The 23,349-nt window shown below is 40.0% G+C and overlaps 2 protein-coding genes across 2 annotated transcripts in view; one reads left to right on the forward strand and one right to left on the reverse strand.

Annotated features, from left to right (window-relative positions):
* ap2s1 (adaptor related protein complex 2 subunit sigma 1) overlaps window positions 1–23,349 on the reverse strand; it is a 372,915-nt gene that overhangs the window by 160,838 nt on the left and 188,728 nt on the right. The window lies entirely within an intron of this gene.
* rab4b (RAB4B, member RAS oncogene family) overlaps window positions 1–23,349 on the forward strand; it is a 73,737-nt gene that overhangs the window by 30,976 nt on the left and 19,412 nt on the right. Inside the window, 3 exon segments of the mRNA XM_051934389.1 lie at window positions 3,348–3,462; window positions 8,708–8,770; window positions 22,115–22,269. Of these exon segments, the coding sequence (XP_051790349.1) occupies window positions 3,348–3,462; window positions 8,708–8,770; window positions 22,115–22,269 (333 nt within the window).

Consider the following 23,349-nt stretch of genomic DNA (forward strand, 5'->3'; position numbering starts at 1 on the left):
ATAATATGTAATATGCAAGTAACTTTTACTGAAATTAGGTCACTATGGTAGCCTATTTGATGGTGTGATCAACAGCTCTATACTGAACATTATGGAATTGCTCAGTATATGTCAGTGTTTGGATAGTTTTCCACAATCCAAGAGGCATTTATTTCTTTAAAAGAGTTTTGCAGTTTAAAACAGTGTGTAACAAAAAGAGGTCAAACAACTCCATTATACATCAGTGCATTAATTGGTGTTGCCTTTATGTAATTTAGCATATCGGTGACACTAAGTCCCTGCATAATCAAAGAGAAATTAAAATGGCGTTAAGCCTGCGACTAAAGTGTATGACTGTATGACCAGATCCTGTCATGAATTTCCGGAAAAAGCTCCTGGAAATGTCCTGGAAAATGATTCCTTAAAAAGAGTGGGAACCCTGCTTATCTTGTTCAACTGGAAGAATCCCAGGCCACCTGTTATAAGTCAGTGGATGACTGATGTTCTGTACTACTTGAAATTGGAAAAAGTCATATTCTCGCTTAAAGGATCAGTTCAAAACTTTTTAAAAATATGGCAAGATCTAATCTATATTATTATATTGGGGGAAAATGACGTTCTCCCTTCTTTGTTGTTTTTAAAGATTTGCTCTTGCTATTCGCTCTTCTCTCTTTCTTTCGGGGGGAGGTTGAGTTCTGGTTTAAGTTCAGCTTGATTGCATGGATTGTTATATAAGTTAGACTTATATATTAGAATGTTATTTTCTTCAAATAAAATTGGGGAAAAAGAGCCTAAAAAATACACATTTTTTTGAGATTGGCATTTTGCTGATCTCCAGCTGAGACATTTGAAGGTCACTCGAATTGGAGCATCACTAGTAGTCATCTTAGTTTAGTTTACATTAAAATGTTAAATGTAGTTTTTTTGATCTAAATTTGATAAAAATAAAATCCAGTCTTTATGTAATTATTCTAAATGTCTGGCCATGTGTTTTGAAGACAAAAATAGGCTAGAATTCTGACGTTTAACAATGTTATTGGATTAAGCTTTAAAGAAAAACAGATTTTGCAAAAATGTACGTTTTTTTGTGATCCATTGTGACCCTTTTCTCAATTTGTTCAGTGTTTCAAAGCAGTCTTTGTTTTTAATCTACTGGTGAATATTTGGGGGTCCACATTAATAACAGGTTGGACTGTTCTTGTAACACAGTAGAACTTTATAAGAAAGGGCAGAGCAGGCTGTTTTTCCTTAGGAGACCATGGGTGGTGACATCCATCATATCTTTTACAACTCTGAGATGGCCAGTGCAGTTTTCTACACTGTTGAGTTGCTGGGCTGGTAACATCACTTCAGGAGAGGCTCAGTTATGGGATGCACTCTGGACCCCCTGGAGGTCATAGTAGAGGAGAGAATAAAGACAAAACTGAGTGCCAGTATGAACAATGCTGCACATTCTCTCTCTCTGACACACAGTGGGTCAAGAAATGCGACTTGGGCTCCCTTTATACCAACAGCAGTACGCCTTTTAGAGGGCACACCTGCACCCCAAACGCCCGACACAACCAAACCACACAGTTACTGGTTCAAAGAAAGAGGTTTTTATGCAGAACAAAATACAGGTTTTTATCACTGAATAAATCAGTCACAGTTCTGTTTTCTTTCCTTTTTCTTTTACATCTCCGTTCTCCTCCAAGCAAGCCTTGTCCACCTCCTCCCAACGTGGACTGCTAGATGAGGCAGAGCGTTTGCTTTTCAATACAAATCCTGGAGTACTTCTGGTACAACAGGAGTGCCATCTGGAAAAACTTCTGGGTCTGGTGGAACCTCTCAGTAATGGGGAATAGCAGCTCTGCCTGGACACTGCCACCTGGTGTACTGGGGGAGCACAAAACCTTAGGAAGCAGTTGCGCTTTGTCCTTCCCTCATATTGACCTCCCAACCAGGAAAGGTACCACTAACCAACCCGGTCCATCCGTGTCCTTCCCTTATAATGGCTATCTAGCCAGGTAAGAAAACATCCACCACAGCTGGAGTGCCATTGAACCCATGTCTTCTGTGTAGCACCTCACTGTGACTGTAACTGCCAAGTGGTGGCTCCATGGGCAGAGTGGTGGCTCTCTGGCTAATTTCTGGGCTTCTATAAAAAGATACATTTTCCCCGAGGGGCAAATAAAGTTCTGTCTAATCTTATTATCTGAGATGGTTGTTTTCTTTTGTTCCAGGAACCAATTCAAGGCTTTTATTCTGGGGCAGCCATTCACCTTCAGCCAGTCAACTTTAAAATTAGCCTCTGACATCATGTCCATGAAGACACATATATTTTGCATGCTTTAAAAAGTCTGCATACCTTAGGAATTTGAATAATGATAGATTTCTAGTAATATATATTGCTAAATTATACAATTCATTTTAACCCAAGTTAGACACAATAAATTTTAAGAAATTTAATGGAATGTAGTCCATTCATTTATAGATAAATCAATCTTTCTTAGAGCACATTATCCGATGTGAAAGAAATGGTGTGTAAATATTTAAAAAAATGTAGAAGCAACTCTATATATAAATGCATTGGTAATATCTGAAATAAGTTACCATGGGATTTATAAAGTTTATCTACCAAATGATCTTTGATATGTGACTTAATACTCAGCAGCTGTTTGTTATCTGGGCATCACAGAAATGCACTGCTGCCTTACAGATTCAAGTGTCCTGCACCCACTCACTGTCTGGGGGTTTTCCTCTTGTGAACCAAAAATATAAATTTTAGGTTAATGTCCGATTCCGAACTAGGTCTGTTTTGTATTGAGGACCACAAGTCAATTTTAAGTTGGCTCTTGCCTTGTGTCTGGTGATGCCAGGATAGGCCCAATGTGACCCTGAATTGGATTTATGTCATTCTTAATACTGTAACCCCACCCCCCCACCCCCCCCCCATTAGTACATCTAGTAAGAGACCATTGTGGATGCTTAAAAGAAGACACTTTCTTATGACTCAGCCGACTTTTTCTGATTGCTATTCATAAGCAGTAGAACCTTGAACTAGAATGAGATTATAAAACTGTTGGCATAGCTGCAAAAGCCTGTAGTTAATAAAGAAAATATTGTTTACCTGTTCAATAGCCTACATAGCAAACAAGTAACCCAAATGCTTATAGCCTTTTTAAGGACTGTGTTCATATGCCTTTGTTAATGTTAATTTTGTGGTTGTTCTGTATTGATTTTGTAAATGTCTATCGTTGCTTCATTATTGTTTAAAAGCCTCTGACCTTCTTTTAGTCCTTTTCCTTTCAGATGTTGTCAGCAGTCAGTCAGACTCTTGACCTATTTATTTATTTATTTATTTATTTATTTATTTATTTTCTCCACAGTTAAGCAAGACTCAAATCACACAATTGGTGTAGAGTTTGGTTCCAAAGTCGTCAATGTTGGTGGCAAGACGGTGAAACTTCAGATCTGGGATACAGCTGGTCAGGAACGTTTCCGGTGAGAGTTTAGTGCAGCAGGCATTGGTTAACACTGGTTTTAATGTGGCTGTAAAGCCGGAAGTCATTCCTGCTCTTGAACCTAATGCTTAGTGTTCTTTTATTCTGTTTTAACACTCAAGTATGTTGATTCAGAGCTGACAAGCTATACAAAACACTACAGAAATATTTCCTGTTTAGTGTTTCCCAGATAAATCTGATATAGCAGCAGAGACCCCCCCTTGAAAGTGTCGCTTTTTTGGTCACATGACCATTTCCATTTTGTTTTGGTGTTTACCATTACCATTTTTGGGAGTGAATTGATTTTAATGATTATTATTATTATCATTATTTAATTATTATTATTATTTTAATGATTATGATTATTATTGTGAATTTCCCCTTGGGATTAATGAAGTATCTATCTATTACTATTTTGCATTTTAGTAATCAGGATAATGTAAAAAAAAAAACAAAAAAAAAAACCACTGAAAATTCAACTGTACCAATGAATTTTTAATGACATTAATAATGAACAACAAATAATTGAAAATGTTACCAATAATAAATAGCAATAAATAAATAAAGATTGAAATTAACAGAGTCCCTAAAGGGACTTCTTATATCTTGTGAGCGTGAGATGGTCTCTCCTGCACACGAGAAACCGTAAAATGTCATGAGCATGTGAAAATTTACCATTGGGCGCAAAAAAAAAATCTTGTGCGTGCAGGATGTTTTCTTGTGCTTATGACAATTATTTATTTATTTATTTTATTAACTCATGTCTCTTCACATTCTTCAATGTTCTCCAAATACACAAAAAAACTGAGTAATAACATAGCTAAATTTAACTGCATATTTAAGAGATTCTGGGCGGCACGGTGGTGCAGTGGGTAGCACTACTGCCTCGCAGTTGGGACACCTGGGGACCTGGGTTCGATTCCCGGGTCCTCCCTGCGTGGAGTTTGCATGTTCTCCCCGTGTCTGCGTGGGTTTTCTCCGGGTGCTCCGGTTTCCTCCCACAGTCCAAAGACATGCAGGTTAGGTGGATTGGTGATTCTAAATTGGCCCTAGTGTGTGCTTGGTGTGTGGGTGTGTTTGTGTGTGTCCTGCGGTGGGTTGGCACCCTGCCCGGGATTGGTTCCTGCCTTGTGCCCTGTGTTGGCTGGGATTGGCTCCAGCAGACCCCCGTGACCCTGTGTTCGGATTCAGCGGGTTGGAAAATGGATGGATGGGATTTAAGAGATTCATTTTTTTCATGTGGTAAGGTTTGCAAGCTTAAGTTTTAATTTTATGTTTTTTAATTTTTTTTTTAAATGAAAACACATGTGCCACATACTTGAAAGCTGAGGCGAAGTAAGCTCAGCTGCTAGTTTAATAAAATACTGTTGTCATAGTATTTTTTTTTTTTATTTCTTATTATGACCATGCTTAATATACTATAAATATAGCCTTAACATTTAAAGTACAGTTGTAGCTACTGAAGGAGCCTCTGTAAACCCCACCACATATTGTTATCTGAACAAGAAACTAATTTAATTACCTATAAGTCAATACACAGTAAAAAAAAAAATGTTAGTCCTTCTTGAAAGTACGAGGGTAAATTAGAAAGTGAAGACAATTTGAAAATTACACAGTAACCGCCAAGGACAGAAGCTGACGTGGCACAACACGTTCATGATGCCTTATGAGTAGTTCGAACACTGTTAGTCTAGTTAAAGCCAAGGTCCAATGAAAATGGATGCTGTGCTGCGGGTTTGCAGCATTGAGGGTGTGAAACATGCTGAAGTTGACTGAAGGTCGATAGCTCAGTGTGGAAGTGAAAACAGCCATGACTCAACAAAAATAATTCTTTAATTTTATATAGCGCTTTTCTCACTACTCAAAGCGCTCAGCAATTGCAGGTTAAGGGCCTTGCTCAAGGGCGCAACAGAGCAGAGTCCTCTTTTGGCATTTACGGGATTCGGAGTGGCAACCTTCTGATTGCCAGTGCAGATCCCTAGCCTCGGAGCCACCACTCCGCCAAAAAGTGTATGAATGGCTAGAAAGGTTTAGAGTGGGAAGAACAAGTGTAACTGACAAATTTCAGTCTGGTAGGGCATCAATTTCACACAGAAAAACCCATATTGACATTGCGAATGCCTTCATCAGAGAAGGCTGACAGATTACGTTGTCCACCGTTGCTGCCCATTTGGATATCAGCTATGGATCTGCACTTACCATAGTGCTTGATGAAGTGGGGTACACAAACAGTTTATTAATCTGCACAAGCCCGCATCCTTTGGTTAATTTCAGCAGGTTTCACTCCCTCTTTCCCAAGAAATCTCACTTTGTCTCACTGTACTACAGTGGTGCAATCCCACAGCGGCGTGTACGTGTTCATTTGCCCTTGGCTTCAACAAGACTAATAGCAAAGCTCTGTGCTGTTCATGTTCAAGTCATTATAAGCATATTTTGTCAGCTTCTCTCTGTTGTGGTTAATCTGTTCTTTTCAAATTGCATTTTCTTTTTGATTTACCTTTGTATTTATTTAATTGGATGTCAATCTTTGTCATTGTGCTACCCTATTAATGACTTTCTGGCTGTAATCCTATAATGTATAAGGCTGATGTGGGAAAATGACAACGAGATGACGACGACGAATATGAAGGTTGTGTCAGGGGACTTCAGTATTCCCACATTATTAAAAAGATAAGTTAGTCGAACAAACCATTTGATATAGGGGTCAGCACGATAATAAATATATAGCTTAGCCAGTTTATTATAGTAGTAGGGTGTTGTACCATATTAGCCATTATGAATGTAGTGAGAAGTCAAGCAAAATGGGCTAACTAAAAAGATTACAATATGCAAGGGCAACTCAGGCCTCTTTTTTCAGGCAAAAGAAGGGGCCTGAGTTGCTTCGAAAGTCTGCATATTGTAATCTTTTTAGTTAGCCAAATTAAAGGTGTCATTTTGCTTGACTTTCCAGTTTATTATGGTAAGTGAATCGCAAGAAATTCTGGTTATCAAGTTAGCGGCCAAATAATCATGCAGCGCACAAGATAATGTATAAATATTAGGCACATTTAAATAATGTGTGAGCGTTACCTGTACAAAAGTTATTTTCCACATAGGCTATTTAGTTAATTATATAAAATTTTTGCTCTGTGTTTATGATACCTTTAAATGCTTGGTTGCCTTTCTGTTCTTCATAAAATATTTTAAGGGACTCTTTTCAATTTGTAGCCATATGTCTCTGAAGAAATAAGAATACCAGTGCCAGCATCACCTGACTGCTTGTTTATTGTTTAAAGTGAAAGCAAACTGTATAAGAGCAGAGATAATCTGTTTAGGAACCAGAAGGCCATCTGTGCATGTGCATTTTTGGCATGCATTTTGAAAAGTGTTTAGCACAGTCAGGGAAATGGTTATGGATTTTCATCATTTATATAGTTTTGTAGTAGCAGTGGTTCATGGTTTAATTTCCTGCGCAGGAAACACTGCTGTTGATATATAAATTACAATTCCCTATGTAATTTTGCTTTTACTATTAGGTTTTTGTAGATGGACGTAAAGACAAGCCATCTACAACATCAAGCACACATACCGTATGTATGCTATATACCAGGGGTCTCCAACACGTCGCTCGTGAGCTACCGGTAGCTCACCAAAGGGTTAATGAATCCTACATAAATCTGAAAACTTGATTAGTCAAATTAGGGGTGGGCGATCTTTCCAAAAAATCATTTCACGATCCTTTTAACACAAAATCACGATCCACAATCTGAATTGCAATCTATCTTTTCAATATGGTATACACTTAAGAGAATATCCAGACTCAAGACTCATCAAGACCTAAGTAACATTTTATTTTAAATATTGCTAGCTAAGTGGGGGTAAGGAACACGCCCTGAAGCTGGCGAGTGAGTGAGGAAGGCCCCTCCCTTCGGCCTGCTGTGTCTCTCTCGGATTCTTGCTAATAAATCGTTACCGCGAGTAAACTATGATACATAGCGAAATGAGAGATGTTGCAAATTCAACTGGAATGTTCAAGCAAATTATATAAAAAAAAAAAAAACGATCTAAATCCGTTAAAGTATTTCTCTCGTGAAGTGGACAGATAGACGGACATTGGATTTTATATATTATTATATATTAGTAAACTTTCAAAATAATGTGCAGTTAAAGTCTCAACAGCATTCTCAGCATTTCTGGAGCTTAGTAGAGCCAGATAACTATAAGAATCTTCACCAAGCAGCTCTGCAAATGTCTGCTTTGTTTGGGTCTCCTTACCTCTGTGAGTCTGAGATGAATGTCATGAAGTCAAAGTTCAGAACAAGACTGACAGGCGAATGTTTAAATGACTCCAGAAGAGTGAACCTCAGTAGCTCCACTCCACCAAACACCTGCCTCTCTTGTTGAGTCCATGCAGTGCCAGTCATCTCACTAACTAAAAAACACATCACACATGCAACTGGACATGTGAATAAAGTGAAACAAAATGACAAATGAATAAGTCATATCTGTGTATTTGGAATTGCATTATTTTGTTTTGACAGCATTGATGTTTTAATTCAATAGCGTGAGATACACTAGAAAATTCATACAGGCATACAAAATGCACTTGCAGGTGAACTAAATATTTTCTGTGATGTTTTAATGCAAAATGTGAGTTGTGGACACCAACATTTTGTAAATGTTCAGGCAAAACAAGCCTATTCAGTTTGTTTGGGTTGAAATAAGCTATGAGAATAAACGTTAGAAAACATGAGTAGCTCTCGGCCATTTTCATTTTGTAAAAGTGGCTCTCAGGGGAAAAACAGTTGGAGACCCCTGCTATATACTAATCACAAATATAGCTTCACCAGAATTCTCCACTTTTTATTGAAGAAGCAGGTGACAAACCAGGATCTGCAGGTATAGACAGAACTGTCAGCTTATTGGATCATCTGTGTTCTTATTTGCACTCCTGGTCAAGGACTGTGGGTAGTGCATGAATGAATTAAGATTATGTTTGGTCAGGGCCTGTGGATAGTCATTAATAGGATAGGCTTGTGTATACTCAGAAAGGTGAGGAGGACCTTGGAGTGGAGCCACTGCAAGGCACAGCCAGTTACACATGACATGTTCGCATTTGGGTTCTGTCCAAATTAAGTAGATTAATGGAAGATATGACATGTATAATCATTTTTTTCTGACTTTTTTTTTTTCCCCCTTTTCAACATTGGGATTGATATATCCATACATACAGCTAGACATTTTTCTTTTATTTCTTGTTTTCCCAGGTCTGTTACAAGAAGTTACTATCGAGGAGCAGCAGGTGCACTTTTAGTCTATGACATTACAAGGTGAGATGTCACTTCTCTTAGCAGTTTAAAAGCAATGTTTTGAATAAGGACACCAGGCAAAGATGCATTGAATGTAAAATGTTTCTTTAAACAAGAATATGTGGGGGGTTTTATTTAGTAATCGCCATTAGTTATTTTTAGTGGAAACTGAAAATATGAAAGCTGCATATAAATTTACTTCACAGTGTTCTCTGTGGGTATTAATAGTCATGTTACTGTTTTCTTGCATTTGTTTTAACTGAGTTTTATGTCTTACTGTGAAGGAAATCATTTGTTATGTATTTTCTTTCAACGTTTTATGTGTATATATACGAGGGACATTCAGAAAATTTCCACACTTTTATATTTTCAGTTGAAACGGTGAAGGCCGGAGAAGTAGTAATTGGTCGTGTCTGAGAGTGTCACGTGACTAGTTCTGTCTGGCAAGCCGGCTGCCCTTGCAGTTTAGTATAAGAGTTGTCACCCTGTGGTAAAGATGGCTGTGAAACTTATAAATTACACCAAACAGGAGCAGCGTTCTGTCATATGGTTTTTGTGGGCAGCAAATTCATCTCCGAATGTGTGCTTACTATGAGGATACAGTTCTCTCTCGTAGAGTTGTCTATAAGTGGATTGAAATGTTCGAAAATGGCCGTACTAGTGTGATTATGCAGAGTGCTAATGGATGCTTAAAAAGTTGGTATGAACTGGGAAAATTGTATCGCAAAGGAAGGTGACTATGTAGAAAAGTTATGTAATTTGTTTTTGAAATTCTTAATAAATACAGTTAAAGTATGGAAACTTTTTGAACGTCACATATGTGTGTGTGTATGTGTGTGTGTGTATATATATATATATATATATATATATATATATATATATATATATATATATATATATACTGTATATATATATACTGTGTATGTATATATATATATATATATATATATACTGTATATATATATATATATACTGTATATGTATGTATGTGTATATGTATGTTATATAGTTTTACTGACAAATAATGGAAAGAGTATGCGACACGTGTTTTTCGCCCTTATTTGGGCTCATCAGGAGTACACACTCCACTGCATCACCTCGCGAGGATCAAACCTCGGACGTCAGCGTCAGAGGCAAAGCCCCTTTACGCTGCGCCACGGCATGTGGTTCATTTATTTGACAGCCTTGGCAGTCTGGGAAGGCATATCGTACAAGTTCTCACAGACCTCCACATGCTAGGCAACAGTACCCTGACTGCTGTTAAGTACCAATGTGAAATCCTCAGTCCTTACACTGGTGCAGTGGGCCCTGGATTCCTCCTGTTGCTGGAAAATGCCTAGCTTCGTGTAGCCATAGTGTGTAAGCAGTGGATTAATGTAAGGTGTAACGACATTGATGCCACTGACTGGCCCGTACGTCCCCCAGCTCTACTCATGTAACGCCCCTTCTCCATGATCTTTTCGATTGTGCTTGGAGAAACTTTCTTGCGATGGCAGATATGGCTGCAGGTACCGCCTCATGCTACCAGTAGTGACAATGACACCAGCAAAATGCAAAGCTAAAGAAGAATCGGTCAGAAATGATGAGGAGAGAGCAAGTTGTCTGTGGCCACTACCTGCAGAACCATTCCCTTTTTGGGAAGTTGTTTTGCTTTTGCCACCCCAGTGTACCTGTTGTCACTTTCATTTGTATCAAAGTAGCTGAAGTTGATTCACAAAGGCTTAGGCTTTCCGTGAAGATTAAGTGTTCCATTAATTTTTTGAGCAGTACATACAGTGTGTGTGTGTGTGTGTGTGTGTATATACAGTGCATCTGGAAAGCATTCAGAGTGCATCACTTTTTCCACCTTTTGTTATGTTACAGCCTTATTCCAAAATGGATTAAATTCATTCCTCAGAAGTCTGCACACAACACTCCATAATGACAACGTGAAAAATGTTTACTTGAGGTTTTTGCAAATTTATTAAAAATAAAAAAACTGAGAAATCCCATGTACATAAGTATTCACAGCCTTTGCTCAATACTTTGTCGATGCACCTTTGGCAGCAATTCCAGCCTCAAGTCTTTTTGAATATGATGCCACAAGCTTGGCACATCTATCCTTGGCCAGTTTCGCCCATTCCTCTTCGCAGCACCTCTCAAGCTCCATCAGGTTGGATGGGAAGCGTCGGTGCACAACCATTTTAAGATCTCTCCAGAGATGTTCAATCGGATTCAAGTCTGGGCTCTGGCTGGGCCACTCAAGGACATTCACAGAGTTGTCCTGAAGCCACTCCTTTGATATCTTGGCTGTGTGCTTAGGGTCGTTGTCCTGCTGAAAGATGAACCGTCACCCCAGTCTGAGGTCAAGAGCGCTCTGGAGCAGCTTTTCATCCAGGATGTCTCTGTACATTGCTGCAGTCATCTTTCCCTTTATCCTGACTAGTCTCCCAGTCCCAGCCGCTGAAAAACATCCCCACAGCATGATGCTACCACCACCATGCTTCACTGTAGGGATGGTGCCAGGTTTCCTCCAATCGTGATGCCTGGCATTCACACCAAAGAGTTCAATCTTTGTATCATCAGACCAAAGAATTTTCTTTCTCATGGTCTGAGAGTCCTTCAGGTGCCTTTTGGCAAACTCCAGGTGGGCTGCCATGTGTCTTTTACTAAGGAATGGCTTCTGTCTGGCCACTCTACCATACAGGCCTGATTGGTGGATTGCTGCAGAGATGGTTGTCCTTCTGGAAGGTTCTCCTCTCTCCACAGAGGACCTCTGGAGCTCTGACAGAGTGACCATCGGGTTCTTGGTCACCTCCCTGACTAAGGCCTTTCTCCCCGATCGCTCAGTTTAGATGGCTGGTCAGCTCAAGGAAGAGTCCTGGTGGTTTTGAACTTCTTCCACTTACGGATGATGGAGGCCACTGTGCTCATTGGGACCTTCAAAGCAGCAGAAATATTTCTGTAACCTTCACCAGATTTGTGCCTCGAGACAATCCTGTCTCGGAGGTCTACAGACAGTTCCTTTGACTTCATGCTTGGTTTGTACTCTGACATGAACTGTCAGCTGTGGGACCTTATATAGACAGGTGTGTGCCTTTATAAATCATGTCCAACCAACTGAATTTACCACAGGTGGACTCCAATGAAGCTGCAGAAACATCTCAAGGATGATCAGGGGAAACAGGATGCACCTGAGCTCAATTTCGAGCTTCACGGCAAAGGCTGTGAATACATGTGCTTTCTCAATTTTTTTATTTTTAATAAATTTGCAAAAACCTCAAGTAAACTTTTTTCACGTTGTCATTATGGGGTGTTGTGTGTAGAATTCTGAGGAAAAAAATGAATTTAATCCATTTTGAAATAAGGCTGTAACATAACAAAATGTGGAGAAAGTGATGCGCTGTGAATACATTCCGGATGCACTGTATATATATTATACTGTACCTGGCCTGGACAGAATGTGTCTTTTATGCTTCATCACATTTGAAGATGAGACTTTTTATGGGACATTAGGGAACTGGCACTTGCATCGCAACATCTCCTTTCAGTTCTAGAATTTCTTGCCAAGCACTTTGTAACAGCACATCCTTTTCCGTCATTGCTTTTCTGTGAAACACAGTTGCTCAACCTATTGCAGAAGTACTTTATTTGAGCAAAGTTCTATAATAGGTTAAAGTCCAAAGTAATATACAGCATGTCTGTCATGCTCAATTACAACTTGTCATGAATTATTAGTTTTATGTGCCTTACTGCTTTCCTGAACATTACTTTCAAATCAAAAGACTCTGCCAACTTGTGAAAAATATATGTTTTAATAATATGTTTATTCTAAACCCACAAAAATTTGTGGATGCCTGATCATCACCATCATTGCATGCTGGAAGCACTTCTGGGTTGTATGGAAGCTCTCTGAAATATGGTGGTCCACTCTCCCCAACCCCAAAAGAAAACCCTCATCAACCAAGGACCGTCTCCTTCTGTACTACAATTTCCAGGTAACCCTGTGGGTATCCAGATTTGGGCATAGGCAGGTCAGCAGATCCTCTCATCCCTGATCTGTCCATTTTCTGATTATCCTGACTATAACAGAAACAATTGGCCATATTGGCTGGGTTTTACCTCCATTCTTGCCCACCGTCCATTAAGAATGCCAGTCAGTCCAGTCTGGTACTTATAGTATTTAAATGCAAATAGGTGGTACTTGGTCAATGTAGGTGTAAAGATTAGGGGCATTGTAAATATTCACAGTTTTGAGAATAGTGCAGGCAATACATTGACAGAAACCTGTTCTAGAAATATAATCAAAGTTGCATAAAAAACATTCTCTTGTTCTTCCTAACAAGTTTTAAGAATCTTTGGCGTTTCTTTCTACTCTTATTGTATCCCTTTAGTGCTCACTTTCATCATTTTACTGTAGCATTTAGTGTTTTGACACACCAGGTGGCATATTCAAGTGTTAGATTTGTATCTTAGTTATATTTCTTTAGTGATTTTATTCCTCTGTTTAGCAGATGGCATGACCAAATAGTGGACTTTTCTTAGCCTGATTCATCGGCCTATGCCAGTCATCATTTATTGGCAAACAAAGGTGCTGAGATAAAATGATGAGAAAATGTTTTTGCCAAGTCCTTGCTGCAGAGATTGCAAAGATTTCTCAAGCAGACTTTCTCACTACTAACATTTTTGTTGTAAGTGCTTTACTTTGAAAAACTGAGCAATGCTCCTTGGGGAGAAAGAAGATTTCAGCCAAGAAGCAGCACCATGAATTTAGCATTGCCTGTCCTATGGTATTTTTTTTGTTGTACGTTTTAGCTATAACGTCCACCTTTGATAAAAAAAGCGGAGCTATTCAAGCCCATCTCTAGCATTGGAGCAGTAGTTAGCACTGCTGCCTGACTGATCCTGCACCCTGGGTTTGCTGTCTGTAAAGTTACTGTGTTGTTCCCGTGTCTGTCTGAGATGTCCTCCAGTGACATCTGTTTTTTTTTTCCCAAAACCCCAAAGACAAGCAGATAAAGTCAGTTGGTGATTCTAAATTTGAGAGATGTGCATGTGAGGGCCTTGCACCAAATGCTGCCAGTATAGGCTGCAGCGCCCTATGAATTTTATTTGGATAATGCAGGTATAAGATGAGTAGAAATAAACTTCAGTTACTATGGTAAAGATGTGCAAAACTCTTAGGCACTTGTGAAAATATGCCGTAAACTGAGAGCTCTTCTCAAGATAATGGTATGGATAGTTTTTTTATTAAACAATAAACTTCCAACAAAGTGAAGTAAATAAAACAAAAAGCAATATTAGCGTGCCCACCCATTTCCTTCCCTTAGGTCCACTGTCATAGTGTTACTGAATGGCCTCGCGTAGTTGGTTACTCCACTATAGACTTGGCTAACTTGTAATCCCAGGCTGTCCAGTGATGCTGAGATCAGGGCACTGTGGTAGCCATGCTAAGATTCCTTGGTCCTCCTTTTTATGATTTTAGCCATGTTTAGGGTGACTGGCATGATGCAGAAAGAAGATGAGACCAACTAGGCACCTCCTTGATGGTGTTGCATGATGGATAAGAATCTGCCTATACCTCTCAGTAGAGTGTGTGTGTGGTGGGGGGGGTCATCAATTTTAATTAAATTCCCAACTCCATTGCAGCCCCAAACCTACAGGGAACATACACTGTGCTTCACTGTTTCCTGCAGATGTTCATCCATGTACTTTTCTCCAGCCCTTTGGCAGATAAACTACTTTGTGTTAAAGGCAAAAATTTCAAAGTATACTTCTGCGGTCTAAAGCACTTCCTGCCATTTTTCTGCAGTACTGTCATTGTGTTTTTGTATTTAGGTGAGTCATTTGGGGGGTATTTCGTCCTCAGATGAATGTCTTTTTGGTTCACAACACTTTCATGAAGACCACTTCTGATAAGACTTCTCTAGACTGTAGATGGGTATCACAGGGTCGTACAACGGATAGGATCTAGCCCAATTCATGTTCGTGAAGGCTTATGGGTAGTTTGAACACAATTAGCGTTAGTCTGCTTTATGCCATGGTCAAATGAATATGGACACTCTTTTGCTAGATTGCACACTTTTGAAATTTACTGGAGGATGTTGGCTTAGTACAGAAGTGATAAAGGGGTAGAAAGGTCTCTGCCCTCATGGGTCGAGAATTTATGTATATATATATATATATATATATATATATATATATATATATATATATATATATATATATATATAATATGGTTGAAATAGTTTACTGTCAAATAATGCAAAGAGTACACGACATGTGTTTTGCCCTAATTCTGGGCTCATCAGGCGTACACACTCACTGCACTCCCTTACGGGAATCGAACCTCGGACGTCAGCGCTAGAGGCGAAGCCCCTAACGTTGCGCCACGGCGTGTGGTTCGTTCATTTGACAGCATGTAGATCGGGGTAATTACATTCACGGCATTCGTAGTCTGGGCGAAACACGTGTCGCGTACTCTTTGCATTATTTGATAGTAAACTATTTCAACCATTCTATGATCTGCTTCTCGCAACTGAAAGAGGGCACATGGCGGATGTTAGCCGACTTGCTGACCAACCACAAGCGTTACCTGGTAGGTAACCATCCATACAATCAGATTGTGATTCAGACTACGAATGCCGTGAATGTAATTACCCCAATCTACATGCTGACAAATGAACGAACCACATGCCGTGGCGCAATTTTAGGGGCTTCGCCTCTAGCGCTGACGTCCGAGGTTCGATTCCCGTAAGGGAGTGCAGTGAGTGTGTACGCCTGATGAGCCCAGAATTAGGGCGAAACACGTGTCGCGTACTCTTTGCATTATTTGACAGTAAACTATTTCAACCATTCTATGATCTGCTTCTCGCAACTGAAAGAGGGCACGTGGCGGATGTTAGCCGACTTGCTGACCAACCACAAGCATTACCTGGTAGATAACCACCCATACAATCAGATTGTGATTCAGACTACGAATGGCGTGAATATATATATATATATACAGTACTCTGCAAAAGTTTTAGGCAGGTGTGAAAAAATTCTGTAAACAAAGAATGCTTTCAAAAATGGAAGTGTTAATCATTTTTCATTAATCAACAAAATGCAGTAAATGAACAAAAGAGAAATCTAAATCAAATCAATATTTGGAGTGACCACCCTTTGCCTTCAAAACAGCATCAATTCTTCTAGGTACACTTGCACACAGTTTTTGAAGGAACTCGGCTGGTAGGTTGTTCCAAACATCTTGGAGAACTAACCACAGATCTGTGGATGTTGGCTTCCTCACATCCTTCTGTCTCTTCATGTAATCCCAGACACACTCGATGATGTTGAGATCAGGGCTCTGTGGGGGCCATACCATCACTTCCAGGACTTCTTGTTCTTCTTTACGCTGAAGATAGTTCTTAATGACTTTGGCTGTATGTTTGGGGTCGTTGTCCTGCTGCAGAATACATTTGGGTCCAATCATACGCCTCCCTGATGGTATTGCATGATGGATAAGTATCTGCCTGTAATTCTCAGCATTGAGAACACCATTAATCCTGACCAAATCTCCAAGTCCATTTGCAGAAATGCAGCCCCAAATGTTCAAGGAACCTCCATCTTGCTTCACTGTTGCCTGCAGACACTCATTATTGTACCGCTCTCCAGCCCTTCGATGAACAAACTGCCTTCTGCTTCAGCCAAATATTTCAAATTTTGACTCATCAGTCCAGAGCACCTGCTGCCATTTTTCTGCACCCCAGTTCCTATGTTTTCGTGCATACTTGAGTCGCTTGGCCTTGTTTCCACGTCGGAGGTATGGCTTTTTGGCTGCAACTTTTCCATGAAGACCACTTCTGGACAGTAGATGGGTGTACCTGGGTCCCACTGGTTTCTGCCAGTTCTGAGCTGATGGCACTGCTGGACATCTTCCGATTTCGAAGGGTAATAAGCTTGATGTGTCTTTCATCTGCTGCACTAAGTTTCCTTGGCCGACCACTGCGTCTACGATCCTCAACGTTGCCCGTTTCTTTGTGCTTCTTCAAAAGAGCTTGAACAGCACATCGTGAAACCCCAGTCTGCTTTGAAATCTTTGTCTGGGAGAGACCTTGCTGATGCAGTAGAACTACCTTGTGTCTTGTTGCTGTGCTCAGTCTTGCCATGACATGAAACTGTCTTCCACAACCTCACCTTGGTAGCAGAGTTTGGCTGTTCCTCACCCAGTTTTAAGCCTCCTACACACATGTTTCTGTTTCCGTTAATGACTGTGTTTCAACCTCCGTGTGACATTGATGACCATTAGCACCTGTTTGCTAGAATTGGTTGATCAAACACCGGACTAGAATCCTACAAAATCCCTGACTTTGTCCAAGTGGACCTATAAGAATTGATGCTGGTTTGAAGGCAAAAAGTAGTAACATCAAATATTGATTTGATTTAGATTTTTCTTTTGTTCGCTCTCTTTGCATTTTGTAAATTGATAACAATAAACAATCATTATTTATATTTCTGAAAGCATTCTTTGTTTACAGCATTTTTCACACCTGCCTAAAACATTTGCACAGTACTGTATATGTATAAAAAGTGTGTGTGTATGTATATGTATATATAGTCAAAGTAAAAAGTATGTGAACCCCTAGCAATTATCTATATTTATGTCTAATTCCCATATAAAACATAGTCGAATCTTCATGTCAGTCACCATAATGAACAAACACTGTCTCCTATAACTAAACATACACAGATTTTCAGAGAATTTTGACCATATTGAATATCATTCAAACTGTGAAACTGAAGGTTGGAAAAAGTAAGTGAACCCTGAGCTAATGACTTTTTTAAAGCTCATTGCAGTCAGAATTTAGCACACCTGGAGTCCATTTAATAAGACGAGTTCAAAGGTGTGGCCCAGAATGACTTTGATTGATAACAAACACTATAAAGTTTGAGTTTGAGCTTTTGACAAGAAGCATATCCAGATGGGAATCATGCCTCGCACAAAAGAGCTGTCTGAAGAGTTACGATCGAGAATTGTTAATGTACATAAGGCTGGAAAGGGTTACAAAGTCATCTCAAAGATTTTAGGTATTCACCAGTCTACTGTTAGGCAAGTTGTCTATAAATTGAGACAATTTGGTGTTGTGGCTACTCTGCCTAGAAGTGGGCGCTCTGCCAAGATGACCCCAAGAGCAGAACACAGCGTCACCAATGAGGTAAAGAAGAACCCTAGAGTGGCAGCAAAGGATCTGAAGAAGTCATTAGAACTGGCTAACATCTCTGTTCTTGAGTCAAGTATACACAAAACATTGAACAAGAAAAGGAGTCCATGGCAGGACACCAAGAAGGAAGCTACTGCTATCAAAAGAACATTGCTGAACGCCTGAAGTTTGCGAAAGAGCACTTGGACACCCCACAACGGTACTGGGAAAATGTTTTGTGGAGTGATGAAACCAAAATTGAACTATTTGGGAGGAACAAGCAGAATTTCATTTGGTGTAAAAAGGACACTGCATATCAACATCAAAACATCATCCCTACAGTAAAGTATGGTGGAGGGAACATCATGATTTGGGTCTGCTTTGCTGCATTAGGGCCTTGACAGCTTGCCATCATTGAGGGGAAAATGAATTCACAAGTTTATCAACAAATTCTCCAGGATAATGTGAGGGTGTCTGTCCGTCAACTTAAGCTCAGAAGAGGCTGGGTGATGCAATAGGACAATGACCCCAAACATCGCAGCAAATCCACAGCACAGAGGCTTCAGAAGAACAAACTCCATCTGCCTTTTGGAGTGGCCCAGTTAGAGCCCAGATTTCAATCCTATTTAGATGCTGTGGAATGACTTGAAGAGAGCCATACACAGAAGACAACCAAAGAATATGGAAGAGTTAAGGCAGTTCTGCAGGGAAGAATGGGCTCATATTCCCCCCGCACGATGTGCAGGTCTAATCTGCAGTTACAGGAAGCGCCTGGTTGAGGTCATTGCTGCCAAAGGAGGGTCAAACAGTTATTAAATCCCAAGGTTCACTTACTTTTTCCACTACCACGAACGTTGAATGCGTTTGTAAAATAAAGACCTGAAAGAGTAGAATTTTTTGTGTGTCATTGGCTTAAGCTCATTGTGTATATCAGTACCTGTGACTTAGATGAAGATCAGATCACTTTTTACGACCAATTCATGCAATAAACCAGATCATTCCAAAGGGTTCACATACTTTTTACTTTGACTGTGTGTGTATATATATATATATATATATATATATATATAATATAAATATCGTCGAATGAAAAAGTTTGGGAACCCCTCTCAGCCTGCATAATAATTGACTCTCCTTTTAACAATAAAGATAACCGTGGTATGTCTCATTTCCTACGAACATCTGAGTATTGCGGTGTTTTCCGAACAAAGATTTTTAGTGATGCAGTATTTAGTTGTATGAAATGAAAACAAATGTGAAAAACTAGCTGTGCACAAATTATGGGTCCCCTTGTAATTTGGCTGATTTGAATGCATGTCACTGCTCAATGCTGATTACTTAAATCACCATATAGGTTGGATGAGCTTGTTAAGCCTTGAACTTCATAGACAGGTGTGTCCCATCATGAGAAAAGGTATTTAAGGTGGTCAATTGCAAGTTGTGCTTCCTTCCCTTTGACTCTCCTCTGAAGAGTGACAGCATGGGATCCTCAAAGCAACTCTACAAAGATCTGAAAACAAAGATTGTTGAGTCTCCTGGTTTAGGGGAAGGCTACAAAAAGCTATCTCAGAGGTTTAAACTGTCAGTTTCAACTGTAAGGAATGGAATCAGGAAATGGAAGGCCACAGGCACAGTTGCTGTTAAACCCAGCAGGTCTGGCAGGCCAACAAAAATACAGGAGCGGCATATGCGCAGGATTGTGAGAATGGTGACAGACAACCCACAGATCACCTCCAAAGAACTGCAAGAACATCTTGCTGCAGATGGTGTATCTGTACATCGTTCTACAATTCAATTTGCACAAAGAACATCTGTATGGCAGGGTGATGAGACAGAAGCCCTTTCTGCACTCACTCCACAAACAGAATCGCTTGTTGTAAGCAAATGCTCATTTAGACAAGCCAGATTCATTTTGGAACAAAGTGCTTTGGACTGATGAGACAAAAATTGAGTTATTTGGTCAGAACAAAAAGCGCTTTGCATGGTAGAAGAAGAATACCGCATTCCAAGAAAAACCCCTGCTACCTTCTGTCAAATTTGGTGGAGGTTCCATCATGCTGTGGGGCTGTGTGGCTAGTTCAGGGACTGGGGTCCTTGTTAAAGTCGAGGGTCGGATGAATTCAACCCAATTTCAACACATTTTTCAGGATAATATTCAAGCAAGGCAAACTGGTCCTAGGTGAGGGATGAGACAAAGAGCGGTTATACAAACCTCCTATGACGAATAAAAAATTTGGACGGCGAGATCCTGCCTCAGGTGGAGGAGTTAAAGTATCTCGGGGTCTTGTTCACGAGTGAGGGAAGAATGGAGCGTGAGATTGACAGGCGGATCGGTGCGGCGTCCGCAGTGATGCGGGCTCTGCATCGATCTGTTGTGGTGAAAAAGGAGCTGAGCCATAAGGCAAAGCTCTCAATTTACCGGTCGATCTATGTTCCTACCCTCACCTGTGGTCATGAGCTATGGGTAGTGACCGAAAGAACGAGATCGCGAATACAAGCGGCTGAAATGAGTTTTCTCCACAGGGTGTCTGGGCTCTCCCTTAAAGATAGGGTGAGAAGCTCAGTCATCCGGGAAGGGCTCAGAGTAGAGCCGCTGCTCCTCCGCATCGAGAGGAGTCAGATGAGGTGGCTCGGGCATCTGATCAGGATGCCTCCTGGACGCCTCCCTGGTGAGGTGTTCCGGGCACGTCCAACCGGGAGGAGGCCCCGAGGAAGACCCAGGACACGCTGGAGGGACTATGTCTCCCGGCTGGCCTGGGAACACCTCGGGATTCTCCCGGAAGAGCTAGAAGAAGTGGCCGGGGAGAGGGAAGTCTGGGCATCTCTGCTCAAGCTGCTGCCCCCGCGACCCGACCTCGGATAAGCGGAAGAGGATGGATGGATGGATGGATATTCAAGCATCAGTCACAAAGTTGAAGTTACGCAGGGGTTGGATATTCCAACAAGACAATGACCCAAAACACAGTTTGAAATCTACAAAGGCATTCATGCAGAGGGAGAAGTACAATGTTCTGGAATGGCTGTCACAGTCCTCTGACTTGAATATCATTGAAAATCTATGGGATGATTTGAAGCAGGCTGTCCATCACATTGAACTGAACTGGAGAGATTTTGTATGAAGAATGGTAAGAAATACCTCCATCCAGAATCAGACACTCATCAAAGGCTATAGGAGAACAGCATCTAGAGGCTGTTAGATTAGAAAAGGAGGCTCAAATAAGTATTGATTTCATGTCTCTGTTGGGGTGCCCAAATGTATGCGCCGGTCTAATTTTGTTATGATGCATATTGCATATTTTCTGTTAATCCAATAAACTTAATGTCACTGCTGAAGTACTACTGTGTCCATAAGGCATGTCACATATCAAAAGGAAGTTGCTACTTTGAAAGCTCAGCCAATGAGAAACAAAAATCCAAGAAGAATTAAGAGGGTTTCCCAAACTTTTCCATATGTCTGTGTGTAAATATATATATATTTATATACACATATACATATACATGCAAACACTGCCAGTCAAAAGTTTTAGAAAACCTCAGCTTTTTCAGTTTTTATGAAAATGCACACAGTTTGATATCTTAATGTTTCATGAAATCAAGACATAGAACAAATCAACAATGGCAAATAAAAAAAGTCAAGGAATCATTAAGTGTACAATATTTTATTTAAAGTTTTGATTTATAAAAGTAGCCACCTTTTGCTGATGTAACGGCAAAACACACAGAATGCCAGTCATTCTGTGCAGCTCACCAACTCTGCCTCCATCAAAGATCCCCAGACCATCACACTTCCTCCTCCATGTTTGACAGTTTGTGTCATTGGTGAGGAACCATCACCAATATGACAGCGTACAGCTCAGTGATGAACTGTAGATTTCAAGTTTGAATTCATTAGCCCATCAGACTTTCTTCTGGTTGACCGGTAGAGTGTGTGTGTATGTATATAATATTTGCATGTATGAATGTGTATATACTATCCATACCATAAATAAAATATATTGGTGATATGATGTAGTTGTTAAGGCTTTGAACTTCAAACTTTGAAGCTGTGGAATCAAATCTCACTGAAAAAAAGAAATGTAACCATTTTGCATCTCAAATTTTCTTGGATAAAGACATCATACAAATAATAATAAGTAATTTTAATTTTTGGAAGCGTAATTTTAAGAGCCAGTGTTTTCTAATTTATATTCTCTTGCAACCACAGTCGAGAAACCTACAACGCCCTGACGAATTGGCTGACAGATGCCCGCACGTTGGCTAGTCCTAACATCGTCATTATCCTTTGTGGCAACAAGAAGGATTTGGATGCTGATAGAGAAGTCACTTTCCTTGAAGCCTCTCGCTTTGCCCAGGAAAATGGTAAATAATAATTTTATTTACAGGAGAATCAGTGCAGTACAGTTGTTAGCACTTCTAGTTCATAGCTCCCGTCATTCTTGCCTCAAATGTCTATTCTCTGTAAGTAATTTGAATGTTTTTCCTATACCAGCATGGCTGTTCCTTGGATACACTTTCCAAAGTAGTGCATGTAAGTCACATGTGAGTCTTTGTTCCCTACAGTGATGTATATGACATTATACCGCCATTGTGGCCTGTACTTCAGAGGTAAGCCTTCATTCCACTCCCTCTCAATAAGCAGTTTCAGAAATTTAATTCCTAATGGAGAATTTTGCATTGAGGTGCAATAGTTCAGAATACTGACTGACTCATAACTCCAGGGTCCTTTTTTCCTGGTCAATATTTGGACTTGGCACATTTTTTGTATCATTATTACATTATTTTTTTGTGTCTGTACTTCATCTTTTTTGCGTATTTCAAAGGCTAGCATATTTTTGAAGGTAATTTGATTAATTTAAAAGTGACACAGTGATGAGTGCTCTATTGCCAAAACCGCATTGCTAGTTACATTGCCAATATGGCAAGCTTCCCTTCTTGGAAACCCTGTAATGTGTGTTGCATCAGCATATATTCACTGCCCCGTGGAATGATCACACCACAGAATAATTAAGCTTGTCTATCCCAGTGAATCTAAGTGTATGTTGTTTGGTTGTTTTCCCTAGTTACAAGTCTCCCTTTCATTTTACCTCCTATACAGTTTGCGACGTTATATCCTCACTAAATCATTGGCACAGCAAGACAGAGCAGCAGGGAGATCAATGTAAGCACTTTGTAAGCAGTAGTGCTGGCAGCAACAGAATGCCAAATTTTAAATGATTAATTTTTACAGTGAAATAAGGAGTTACAGAATGTGTAATAGTAATAAATCTTTACATTTATATAGTGCTTATCTCACTACTCAGTGCTTTATGTAGTGAGTGGGAAGTCACTTCATTCATTACTGATGTACAGTACCCACCTGGATGGTGCAACAGCAGCCATTTTGCACCAGTGTGCTCACCAAACATGAGCTGTTAAGTGGTGAGATAGTTAGCTAGTTAG

The sequence above is a fragment of the Erpetoichthys calabaricus genome, chromosome 1, assembly GCF_900747795.2.
Source record: "Erpetoichthys calabaricus chromosome 1, fErpCal1.3, whole genome shotgun sequence".
NCBI classification, from domain to species: Eukaryota; Metazoa; Chordata; class Cladistia; order Polypteriformes; family Polypteridae; genus Erpetoichthys; species Erpetoichthys calabaricus.